The 12,787-nt window shown below is 52.6% G+C and overlaps 1 protein-coding gene across 1 annotated transcript in view; it reads right to left on the reverse strand.

Annotated features, from left to right (window-relative positions):
* Positions 1 to 12,787, reverse strand: part of LOC122378006 (basement membrane-specific heparan sulfate proteoglycan core protein-like) — an 80,365-nt gene that overhangs the window by 39,719 nt on the left and 27,859 nt on the right. The window contains exons 9-23 of the mRNA XM_043358714.1: positions 12,288 to 12,401; positions 10,972 to 11,097; positions 10,540 to 10,662; positions 9,964 to 10,077; positions 9,279 to 9,395; positions 8,609 to 8,719; positions 8,103 to 8,216; positions 7,646 to 7,756; positions 5,880 to 5,996; positions 5,450 to 5,557; positions 4,919 to 5,026; positions 3,949 to 4,074; positions 3,216 to 3,332; positions 2,885 to 2,974; positions 193 to 326 (exon numbers count right to left, since the gene is read on the reverse strand). Of these exons, the coding sequence (XP_043214649.1) occupies positions 193 to 326; positions 2,885 to 2,974; positions 3,216 to 3,332; positions 3,949 to 4,074; positions 4,919 to 5,026; positions 5,450 to 5,557; positions 5,880 to 5,996; positions 7,646 to 7,756; positions 8,103 to 8,216; positions 8,609 to 8,719; positions 9,279 to 9,395; positions 9,964 to 10,077; positions 10,540 to 10,662; positions 10,972 to 11,097; positions 12,288 to 12,401 (1,730 nt within the window). The remainder of the gene's footprint in view (positions 1 to 192; positions 327 to 2,884; positions 2,975 to 3,215; positions 3,333 to 3,948; positions 4,075 to 4,918; positions 5,027 to 5,449; positions 5,558 to 5,879; positions 5,997 to 7,645; positions 7,757 to 8,102; positions 8,217 to 8,608; positions 8,720 to 9,278; positions 9,396 to 9,963; positions 10,078 to 10,539; positions 10,663 to 10,971; positions 11,098 to 12,287; positions 12,402 to 12,787) is intronic.

Raw genomic sequence — 12,787 nt, forward strand, 5'->3', positions numbered from 1 at the left:
ATCTGGCGGATAGAAAACCGCTACACTTTGTGTGGTGTTGCTGGAGTTTTTTTTATAGAAGGACCGAGGACCGAGGACGCTTCAGCCCATATCGGCTGCCAGGTGCCCGAACCTTTACATTTTCTACCGCCATATTCTTGCGCATAAGCGCCTTACACATATCATCTCTAACATAGCTCTACTTCCACTCACCTGCACATCGGGAATGGTGAGGCGGCCCTGCCTCTGGAGAGCGCGCGGGGGCAGCGGTCGGCCGGCTCCCCGGGTCCATCGCACCGGCAGTCGGCGCGGCCCCTCATCTCGGCACTGGAACACCACCTCGTTCCCTGCAGCAGCGGCGGGCCGTTAGCGCTCCGCCGGTATACGGAGCACGGCAGAAGGGCTCCACCGAGACACAGGGTCGCAAAAGGGCACCTACTGAATGGTTTTGGATGTCAGCGGATCCAGCAGCGCTGTGACAAGTTTTTTTAATTCTTTTTGAAGATAGATTGCGCGTCATACGTTTACAGGCGATGCTGCGCCAAATGTGCATACAATCAACAAATAAGCTGATGACGGACTTACCGGCGGCAACCGCTAGACATGAAAACAGCACACTGATTCAGCAAAAGAAGAAAGAATTGTTAAATTTGTTCTTTTCTTTTTTGTTCTTGCACGGGAACAACAGACAATAAAAGGAGAGGAAAATGTTCAAAGAGTACCTTGCTAAAAATGACATGCTAACTCGTTCTTAATTTGTATCATTTGTTTTGCATCACAATGCCAAAATACGGATTCGTATCAGCCCACGTCCTACATGGAGTGTTCATGGCCCGATACACATAAAAAACACTATTTCATAAATTTGCAAACAATGTTATAGAGAACATCGAAGCGTCACACAGTCCGACACTGACTGTGCACTGATTAAAGCGTCATTAGAAGGGTCATTACCCCTAACAGCCTCGTTCGACACCCTAGTGTCACCGCTGCCAACCTCTGAGTCGAGCCAGTCTTTTCTCCGTGACGGGAGGAGCAGTGGAGTATCATTTTGTCAGTGTCAACTCCCGCAGTAGTCAGCAGAGCGGGGGAGTGGGGAGGGGGACATTTGACACCGGGACGGTCCTTCTGATGACAGCCGCAGGCCGCAGCGGTCCAGACGCCGGCGGTAGTGCAGCGGTGAGGACACAGCTGGTCACCAGAGCAGTGGGCCGCGCTCGCAGCGCCGGCGATACGGCCCCCGCCGAGCGCCGCCGGCCGCCCCGAGCGAGAGAGGGCGGACCGCCCCGAGCGAGAGAGACGCCCAGCGCCGACCGGGAGCCTTTGTATTGGCAAGCGCAGAGGCCCACATCGCGGCGGATAGAACGGGAACATGAGTGGGAACCGCTTTGGAACTGTTCGTGCCATTAGTGAGATCTAGGTGCGCTATGAATCTCGCTTTTCGTGGTTAAACAGATGTGTTGCACCATCTTGCTTATACGAGCTTTATGGGCATGGTTATCGCACCATCTGATGTCGTACATCCCATGTGACCATTCATTTGTGGCCAAGAGTTTCAGCATTCCTTAACCCTATTAGTGGCAGGCTCCTGGCTACCCCTATTAGTGGCAGGGGGGGCTGTTTACGACCCCCCCCCTGATATCTCGAGATCTAACGGGCCGATTTTCAAAATTCAAACGGCATTCGATTTCGCTCAACGTGATCTACATTTCTAAAAAAAAAAAAAATAAAAAATGTCAATAGGGGGGGGGGGGGTAGACGGGGGTAAAAACGGGCAAATTGCAGATACATTTTAGACTGTTTATCACGGCCAGGTTTCTGAACCAATCTTAACGCAACTTTTGCCGATCATGAACCAGGAATTCACATGGATCCTAAAAATATGCATTTTCAAAAATCATAGGCGGATACAGATCATTGAGATTGGGGGTACACAAAAAGTATAGTAAATAAGGTTTTTGTTGGTACTGTTTCTCAAAAGGGTGGCAATGGTCTTGTTATGTTACAATTTTCTTATGAGAGAACGACTACAATTGTATTGGTCATCCATAGGCGGTGTCAGGGCACCTATGTTGGGAGGTAAAACATAACCCCCCTTTTTGGACGCCTGGATCCGCCTATTATAGCAAAAACGTGTCAAAAGAGGATGCACAATAACTTTGTATATGTTATCACATGATACCTTTCATTCACTGTTCGTAAAACTGGTGCATACAGTTATAATAATACATCAGCATCGTGATCTTCGCCCAAATGACTCGCTTCACGAATAGGACCCCCCAATTCCCAGTGCTCTGGAGCCGCCCCTGGTAAAGTTATGAACTTGAAATTTTCAGGGAATGTGCCCAATTTAGTTTTAGGAAAAGTCAGAAAATTTCAGCATCGTAGCTTTAGCGGTTTCGGAGATATTCCCGAAAAACCTGAGGGGTGGATGAAAACAACCCCCGGCCTGCCACTAATAGGGTTAAAAGCTGATTTCGCATTCCCTGATGCACGCATTGAGTGCGCTGAATGAAACCAAGCCAGGCTGGCCACAGAGGTCCGCGCACCATCAGAGAGCTGTGGTGCCATCTAGCGCTGCGACGCTGTAGTACCATTCCGAGTCCCCGGCGGTGAGTCGGGCGCGGACAAATTTAAACGGTTCCACAATGTCAGTCATGTTGTCACCGCCGGACGCACCTTGTGTTTGTCGGTTAATTAGAACAAATGTGGGGACAGGTCGATCTAGCCGTCTAGTGGCCTAGGCGTTTATGCAACAGGAGACAAAAATTGTGACTTTTCGGTGCACGACGATAATTTCGACGAGCATGCTCTAACATAGTAGTTTATAAGGCCTTCTCTGGGACCACGTACAACCCGGAGGCATACGCGCAGGCTGGAAGGGTGAGATAATCTGCAAACTTACTCTCTCGCGTGGTCTGTTGGCTGGGGTAGGTCGCCAGCTGAATGGCCCCCAGCGGCCTCGGGGGCACGGTAGGGCGAGTCGGCCGCACACCTGGCGGTAGGCAGCAGGTCAGGTCACCGCGGCATAGGGGTCAGCACAGGTCCGATCAGTGTTCCGGCACAGGTCAGACGGAAACTAGCACCAGTCGATAAATATACGTTATCAAATATTTATGCCAGATAAGTACGATTGTAAATGGCCAGCAGATGTCACAGTAAAAATACTGATTATACTTTTATAATTCATCAAAATACTTTGGGTCATAATATACCCTCCGCGGGCCGCTACCCACCGCAGTCTCGCTCATCACTGGAGTCGGCGCACTCTGGGTAGCCGTTGCAGACCCGTGAGGAGGGGATGCAGCGACTGCCGTCGGCACACGCAAACTCATCCGGGCCGCATCGCGCTCCTGCAATAGACCGCGGCGGTCAACCCTCGCCAAAATCACGCCGCCTCGGCTCACAGACAGACCAGTGCTCCGGCGGATGGTAGACAGGCTCGAGAGTCGGCCGGCGTTCGGCGCTGGTGATATACTGTGCCGCCGTACACCGCTGTAGTGCGGCACAGTCTATCCTACAGGCAGCGCGACGGCCAGGTGAGACCAGTACCGGGAGCGCAGGACACTCATAGTAGCACAACACTGTGTGCGCTGAACACATTGCCGGAGACACTCCTGATAAGCATCGGAGTACTCCTGAAACAACAACACTATCAAGGCGATCATGCACACTGCACAGCTACAGACACTCCTGAAGTCCTGATACATCACTGGGACACTCGGTACTCTTAACACGGCACCCGCCTTCGTCGCCAACTCCTGACAGTACCGGGAACACTACACCTGACACAAACATGCACTCCTAGTTGACTATCCAGCTTCCTACACAGAGAACCCGTGAGGCAGGTACTCTCACGCGTACAGTGCCCTCATTCGGCCCTCTCGATGGCATAGGCAAAGAGTCGGTCACCCACCAGAGCAAGTCCCGTCACTACCGTCCGCACAGTCGGGTTGTCAAGTCACTCACCACAGTCGGTCTCGTCGCTTCCATCGGCACAGTCGGCGCGGCCGTTACACTTCAGGTAGTCGGGCAAACAGCGGCGGCCGTCGGCGCAGCGGAACTCACCGGGGGAGCACACCAGCTCTGGCGGCGCTGTGGACGGGAGTGGCGGCGGTTAGACGCCATTACACAACACACCGACTCCACAGACCGTTACACCAGCTCCGGCGGCGCTGTGGAAGGGAGGGGCGGCGGTCAGACATCACACAACACACCAATGTCACAGAGCGCTACACCAGCTCCGGCGGCGCTGTGGAAGGGAGGGGCGGCGATTAGACGTTATCACACAACACACCATTCACCAATGTCACAGAGCGTCACACCAGCTCTGGCGGCGCTGTGGACGGCATGCGCGGTGGTTAGACGTCATCCATCAAACAGCACACCAATGTCACAGAGCGTCATACCACTCTCTGGCGGTGCTGCCGGCGGGCAAATGTTTCCGCATGGATAGTTCGGTATACTAAGGCGCAAAGCAAATACAGGAGCTCGGGCTAAAGAGCGCTGCGCTTATGAATCAGGAAAAACAATGGGTCTGGGTTTAACAAAAAACATTATGTTGGGCCAGCAAATGATGATTTAGTGGGCAATCAAAGCCCGGTGTAGGCTTAGCGGGACCAGCAGATTGGACCTGCTCCTCACCCAAATGTACATCCCACTAACTAAGGCGACCAGGTCATCCTATCAAGGTCATTATCCAAAGTTATGACAAATATAACTCTTGAAATATGGAGACGAAGGGTCTTTAGTGTCCCTCCTTTTACAAGTGACTTGCCGGAATTGGAATGAGGAAACGTGAAGATTCGATACGAAAGGACACAAAACTAATAGGCATCAGCGAATAGCATCTAAGCAGCACCATTTCCGCTCAGGTAAATATGCAGATGCCACACATATCCCACTGTTGGCTTGTAAAACGCCTTCGACGGTGACTCACGGCAGTTTTGTTCGTCGGATCCGTCGCGACACTCGTAGCGCCGGTTACAGCGGTCGGCCAGATCCACACACTGGCCGCTCTGACACTGCCACTGGTCGGGGCGGCACGCTGCCGGTCAGACGAGACGGGTCAGTGGCCAGTGGTCAGGGGTTTGGGGTCAGAGGTCAACTACCATACGCAAAGGCCGCCTACGGGTCATACACCAAAGACCAACATCGTGACATGTCAGGGACAGCGCTCCCCTTATCAGCGCGTCCAAAACAAAGCAAAACAAACACGCATTCGCAGGGTGCCTAAATATACAAGATACGACACTAGAGCACCCGCGCATGCTTTACACGGCTTTTGACAGGCACATTTTACTGTAACGGTTTTCATAATTGGCAGAGGAAGTCGGGAAGACAGACACAGGACTCAGACCGCCGCGTTGGCCTGGTGGAACGGGTCCCTGGCTAGGACAGTGTTGTCCGCATTCGTTGGAATGAAGGGGTGACCGTGGGTGTACCACGCGGGGATATGTCCCTCACTTACGGCACCCCTGTTCGTCGGAGCCGTCGCGGCAGTCGCTGCGCTGGTCGCAGCGCGCCGCCAAATCGATGCACTCTTGTGATCCGCACCGCCACTGGTCCGAGCGACACTCTGTCGGCGACGACAAAGTCGTGAGCTCAGTAGCACGTCCAGTGGTCAGCCCAGTGACACCTCTGTTCTGGTCGGTCCGCCAATACCGCCGGTCAATCCGGGAACAATGCTCATCTGCGCTTACATACACAGCTGGTTTGTAGGCAGTTTGGATAGTAATTCTTTTTACTTAGGCAGTATGTGTATGGACTACGCATTACACCGGCCTTTACTAAACAGCCTGTGGACTTGGAGGTCGATCCCTACTTAGCACTCACGGCAGTCGGTGGGGTGGGTTCGACCCGGCACACTGCTCTGCTAAGTGATATTGAGTTTCACTCACGGCAGACGGTGGGGTCCTCGTCGGAGAAGTCGGCACAATCGGGCCGGCCGTCACATTTACGGGAGGCCGGGATACAGCGGCCGTCGCCGCACTGGTGCTCCTCGGCCCGGCATGCAGCTGGCGGTCAGAAAAGACACGCGGTCAGAACACGTGTGTCACACGCGGTCAGCACGATCAGATCTGACAACATGTGTAGTAGGTCGACGGGTCCCGAAATGGTCATTTCTCATATCACAGGCCTGATAGCCAAGGAGGCATGGGCCACTATAGTGAACGATAAACCGGGTCGATAAATTTGTTAGCAGCTCCACTCAAGGTTTTCAAATGAAAACGGTAAAAAGTGCCCTGTCATACCAACAAATACAGGGTGTCCCATAAGTTCGTTCTCACCTAAATTTTACGTTTTTAGGCTTTCTTGCTTAAAGGCACGCTGAAATTGGTTCGTAACTGAGCTTACATGGTTGCCATGGGTGGTAGAAATATGCTCCACAGTAGCTAATTTCTGTAGACAAAATAGTTTTTGCTAGAGAGCCCGCTTCCTACAGAGACGGCTAACGCCGCAACATAGAGGTCTCCGATACGGGTACGTCTCAGTATTTAGTCAGCACGTGACCATTCGCGACGATTGAGGGTGATTGAGGCCTACCAGTCTGTAGCCAATATCCATCGCTAACTGGACGCACAGTCAGCAAGTGACGCCGATGATTTGTTGGGAGTCAATCACTGCAAGTTTATCCTCTTTCTAGCCAGCCCTCTGGAATGAGCCAAGTGGCCAAAACTGTGTGGCGCCAAAGTGGCCATCAAAAAGGTCAAAGGGTTAGAAAGTTGGTAAACAGACTTTTCAGGATGGATTACCAGCTGTCTAAGAGTGTTCTTTCGGGGTATATAACTCAAGGTGACTTAAGCTTTGCTTACCGGAGGGCACAAAACAGTCAAAAACGTCTTAAAATGGCCAAACATGAGTTTCGTTATGCCTGAGGCTAAACAAAACTAGAGGGCTGATGACATCAACCAGGTCATCTGGACTAACTAGTCCACGTTCGAGATGAAACACCCGTCCAAACCCGAAAACAACCCCATAAGGGCGAAGGAGGAGGCCTTCATTTCGTCCCGTTATGTTCCTATGCAAAAGGCCAGGGTCACTGTGTTGTGGGGTTATAGGCGTTCTGGAGTTGATCAAGTTACAAGTGGCAACCCAGAAACAGTTTTGGGAAGCAGAATGGTTTTCCAAGAACATCTAGGAGGAATTTCAGCCCTCAAGCTGAACTCGAACCGCGAGTATGAACACATTTATAGAGGAGAAAATGGCATCCGGGAGGTCGTAGGCCCATCTTCAGGCAAGACAGTGCATCAGTGCACAGGTCAAGCAAAGCTTAAAAGCGGTGCAAGGAGACTGTGACAGGCGTTTGTGGCAAGATCACATGCCAGGCACCTCATCGGATCAAAATTTCAAAAAATTTGTTGGTTATGCTGAAGTTGAGGCTCGTCGAAGCGTAGCGCTGTTCCAGCCTCGAGGAGCTCACGGCGCATGTCAAGTCAGTCTGGGTTAACTTTAAGCCTGCTATGCAGCCAAACATGCCGGTTGGCATGCCGCAGCATGCATTCATGTGTTTGCCTATTAAATGGGGAGCACATTGAGGGGTCATAAATATACCAAAACGCAATGTACTCTGTTTCACATGCAAACATAATGTGAGAACGAACTTATGGGACACCCTGTACAGTCACTATCAATAATGGCCGGAGACGAGGCTCGTCATACTCACGAACGCAGTTAATTTCGTCGGTGTAGTCGCGGCAGTCGTACTGCTGGTCACACACCCGTGACCTGGCGATACAGGTGCCGTCCCCACAGCGGAACTCGGCATCCGTGCACGCTGTGCGGAGGGAGGACGGGGAGGGGGGGGGGGGTCAGAGGTCAACGGGAGACCGTGGAGTATAATTACGGGGTCACACTGCCTGGGCACGGCACGGAGCGACTACCAAATCATATACAGTTGGCAGCAAGGATAATTACGAATGCAACGCACCAATGGAGTGGTGAATTTTTTAAGTTTCTTTAATTAATCAGTGCAATTTTCGAGGAAATTACATCAGAAACTTGCCCATCGCCTCTGGTGCAATTGTTTTCCCATGGTTACTTTAGGGGGTGGCAATTATTCCCAGCAAGCGCGTCCTCCTGCACCAGTAGTGGCATCCATAAGGTGGTGCCGCCCCACTCACGGCATCCCTGTTCGTCGGAGCTGTCGGCGCAGTCCACCACGCGGTCACAGCGGCGCGAGCTGGACAGACAGGTGCCGTCCCCACAGCGGTGCTCGTCAGCTCGGCACGGGACAGCTGCGTGGAGAGAAGCGTACGGTCAGCGGCGTCAAGACACACGGGGGCAGATCAAAGGTCATGACCAGTCACCAGTACACAGGGGGGGGGGGGGGGGGGAGCATCAGCAGAGCAGGCAGGCGTCTCGGTATTTATCACCCTATTCAGCCGCAAAGCAACAAGCATATAACATTGGGTTGGAGAGAGGTAACAGTGAGTTTCGTCAGCCGTAGGCGATGGCGGAGTGGGAGCAGATTTCGTCCGCGGTCAATGGGAGCGCAGTTGGAGTGATGCTGGAGCGGAGTTGGAGCGATGCTGGAGCGGAGTTGGAGAGGAGTTGGAGCTGGGTTGGAGTTTAGTTGGAGCGAAGTTGGAGCGGTGCCGATCCGCAGTCGGTGAGTTGCGCTACTCACGGCCACACTCGAGCTCGTCATCTCCCTGGGCGCAGTCGACGGCGCCATCACAGCGCCGACTTCCGGCGATACAGGAGCCGTCCCTGCAGCGGAACTGGTCCGGACGGCACGCTGCAACACCGAGACCCACACGGTTACCGCGAGTACACGGCTCTTCGAAACATTTTGAGAACTTGCTTCGTGTTATTACAAGGCATTCCCCATCCACAAAACGCTACACGACCGCTGTGAACTCTTTACTTCACGGTTATTGATGAAATTTGAAAGAAAGTATAAACTATACATATATAGGAAAGGTTCTGGCCTCCCAATTTAAAAGAAAATGACCGGCAAACGAATAAGAGATACTCTTTGCAGGTTAAAAAAGAGGAAACTTTTGAAACCTTTAACTCAACACGCCATGGTTCAATGATAGCTCTTGAACGAGGAAAACACCACAGCTTCAAAGCAACATTTCCCAACAAGCAACACCATCCCAAGCACATTCCTGAAAAAACTAAAAAGCAATGTGTGCATATGCACTACATATGCAAAAGCATCATTGAGTGCGTGGTGTGCTTCGAGTACATCAGTGAGTGCATCTGGCCGTGTGTGCGTAGGATACCGTAGGTGCTCGTATGCACATGTGTGCGACACTGAACAGTGTGTCTCCGCTCTGTGGGGTCCGTACCGCAGCCGATCTCGTCGGCGCCGTCCACGCAGTCGCTGACTCCATCGCAGCGCGCCGAGGCGGAGACACAGGCGCCGTCCGAGCAGGTCACGTCCCCCGGCTCACAGCCGGGCCGCGCTGTCGGGGCAGGGCGCTCAGCGGACTCACTCACGGGGACGGACACAGGCTGGCACGGATACAGACACCGCACCCCGCCCCGGACACATAGAGACATTCCCGCTGCAGCTCGAGACATACATATAACGACTACCCCGCTTCCCACCCTGACATGAACAGACATATACTGAACTGCCCTCGAATATGGGCGAGCCATAGCAGCATAGGCATAAGGAAAGAGGCCCTAACGTTAAAGTCTAATAAGGAGTCTAGCGTTCGCCTGTTAAAACATCCCAGTTGAGAGGAAATGAATTAGAGAGTTCATAAAATGAGTTGTTGAATTAAAAATATAACAAAAGAAGTGATGAAAGCCAATCCAGGTGGCAATACTTAAATACTGGTCGACAGTGTTTTAAAAGTAGGTATGTTTAAACGAGCTACCGATAAAAATAGCCCAGTGGTCGGAAAATACTGAGGATAAAATCACCCGCAGGGCCCTCTGTCTGACAGAGTCCCATAACTTCCTCCACCTGTCTGCGGAGGTCTGTATGATTTGGCCCGGCACCACCGCTCTCCCCGGTATACGTACTGCAGTTGGCCTCGTCACTGCTGTCCGAACAGTCGGGAAAGCCGTTACAGACGCGCCGCGCCGCTAAACACTGGCCCGACGAGACGCACGTGAAGTCCTCTCCGCACGACGGCACTGGACGCACGGCCGGACCGCACAGAGTCAGACAGAGAGAGCCGGGCGCACCGCCAGTGGCAGCCGCACAGTACCACCGTCAGCCGGTGTAGCAGAGCCCAGACACAATGCAATTGCACAATCCACACGGTGTAAGCCACAAGCCAAATACAAATAACCCCTCGGAATATCAGGGTGGGGATAAGTGACAGTTGTCTTGTTTGACGGTGCAACACGAGCAGTAAGCGTCGGCGGAACGTGGCTGGTGGCGGGAGTCACTTACCTACAAACCGACCCGCGTATTACACCCACTGCAGCCCCGTATAACAACTGAGAGGAATCCTGCTACTGTATCCGACCCATATTGTACCTACTGAAGCCCCCCCCCCCCCCCCGTATTACATCTACTACCTGTGTTATAACAATGTGTTATAAGTTATAACTGAGTTACACCTGCAGAGTTACACCCCGTGTGACACCTACTGCAGCCCTGTTCGTCGGAGCCGTCCGGACAGTCGACCGTCGAGTCGCAGCGACGTGTTCCGGGCACACAGCTGCCGTCCGTACAGCGGAAGTCGTCGGCCTCACAGAGGGTCGGCATCGGATCTGTACAGCGCACGGGCCCGCGTCAGCACCGGACAGCGGCCCTCAGCGCCCCGGACAGCGGCCCGCAGCGCCCCGCCAGACAGTGCCCGGACAACAGCGGCCCAGACAGCCCCAGACACGCCCAAACAGCACCACAGTTACACCGTCCAGACGGTCGGACAACACCAGAGTATTCCGCGCAGCCCCAGGTCCAGTGCCCACCCAGCCGCCCAGGAACAGACAGACGGCTTGACAGCCCCTACTTTCTGATCCAGGAGCTGAGTGGTGTTCCAGCGTTCCCTGAAGTCGGTAGTTGAGGCGGCGTCTTACCCGGGTCCGGACAGCGGCTGGGCTCCTCGTCGGAGCCATCCCGGCAGTCGCGGAGCCCGTCACAGGCGCGCAGGAAGGGGATGCACAGGCCGTCCCCGCAGCGGAACTCCTCCGGGCCGCAGCCGGCTATAGAGCGACCAACAGGACACTCAGTCATAGGGCCGCCACACAGGGACGCCACACACCAGCGCACGTAAAAACAATGAAATACGGGCACTCAGGGAAGACAAAAATCCACCCAGGATACCTATATATACACACGGTGTATAAATGTACATCTAAAAATAACAGCAAGTGACTTGCTGTTATTTTTGTTTTTCGCCATTCACTACACACTTGCTCGATGAAGTGTGCAGTGAATAGCTTACTCGGGCTATTCAGCAAGTGGATAATACCTGTCATCCATCACTGTCTTTTCTAGTTAAATTGACGCCCACAAAACAAGGATCAAGCAAGCAACAATCATCCCATGTCTGGCCTCTAGATGAGGTTGATGGGATGTGATCCCCCGCGGAATAGATGGGGGCTAAAGGTGGTGAAACAACGGTGGCGAACTTTAGATGAAAACGAGTTTTATATTTGCTGCCAATATTCATTGGCAAAAACAGCTCCTGATTAAATCCTCAACAAGGTCACACATATGTGATAAGTCATTATCAGGAACATAATTTCTGTTTCTTTACCAACTGGCAAAACATCATAGCGTAAACAGACTGAAACATGCAATTCACCCACGGCCCCGGCAATACAAATATCAAAATGCTTATTTGAATATAACTGTAACGAGATATATTTTGCTAGCTGAATAATGAGCATCCATGCTAGGCACTCAAGCGATTAATCTGACAAAAGATCCTATCCCTTACCGTGACATAAACTTTTTACATGGTGGAAATGTGATGTGCCAACACAAAACCGCAAACCCAAATCATCAAGTGAATGGAAGCACCATCACCAAATAACTGACTATTCGTAGATGACGTTGGTATATAGATCTACTGTCAAAATCACAAATCAACTCAAATAGCAATCCCTGCAATCAGTTACACCCCCGGCGGCGATACAGTCGTCTCGTTGTTCAACGACATCGCGGCCTAGACACGGATCTAATAACTACAGGTTACTATTTCTACCGATAGATGGCAATGTTATCAAACGCCTGATTCATGCTGTGCCGCACGACAATTTTGCCTCCGCCGACAGACGTCGAATTACGGCCCTGTAGAGGCTGGAACCGGAGGATAGGCTAACAAAACCTGGCTTTTAATTCAAGCATGCTCCCACTAGGAGGGCGTGGGTAAGTGTTGATCACTCACCGCAGCCCGTCTCGTCCTCGGCGCCCGGACACTCGGGCACACCGTTACACTTCTGGGCCACGCTGAGACAGCGGCCGTCGGCGCAGGCGAACTGATCCGGACGGCAGCGCGGCGCTGCGGTCGGCACGGAGGTCACACGGGGTCACAAGGTCACAGGGGGTCACACAGGGTCACACGGGAGTTTGGCGGTCACGAGAAGTGAAGTCACATATATGGCAACAAGGTCACATGGGTCGCGCAGAGACGCACAGGCACATGGAGTCATCTGATCACATGGGGTCACACACGGTCATAAGAAGTAAGCGGTCGCGACGCATAGAGCCACACAGGTTCAAGTTGCGCACAAGGTCAAACGGTCACACGGAACACAGCCACATAAGTTAACGGGTTAACAATGGAATCAAATGTTTCCTCTTAGAATCGACGGCTATAATGCATTGGGATCCCACAAATCACGGTCATACATCATCGGGATGACCTCACACGCTACCTATTACATC

This window comes from Amphibalanus amphitrite, unplaced genomic scaffold, assembly GCF_019059575.1.
Source record: "Amphibalanus amphitrite isolate SeventyFive unplaced genomic scaffold, NRLGWU_Aamphi_draft 000053F_arrow, whole genome shotgun sequence".
Classification (NCBI taxonomy): domain Eukaryota; kingdom Metazoa; phylum Arthropoda; class Thecostraca; order Balanomorpha; family Balanidae; genus Amphibalanus; species Amphibalanus amphitrite.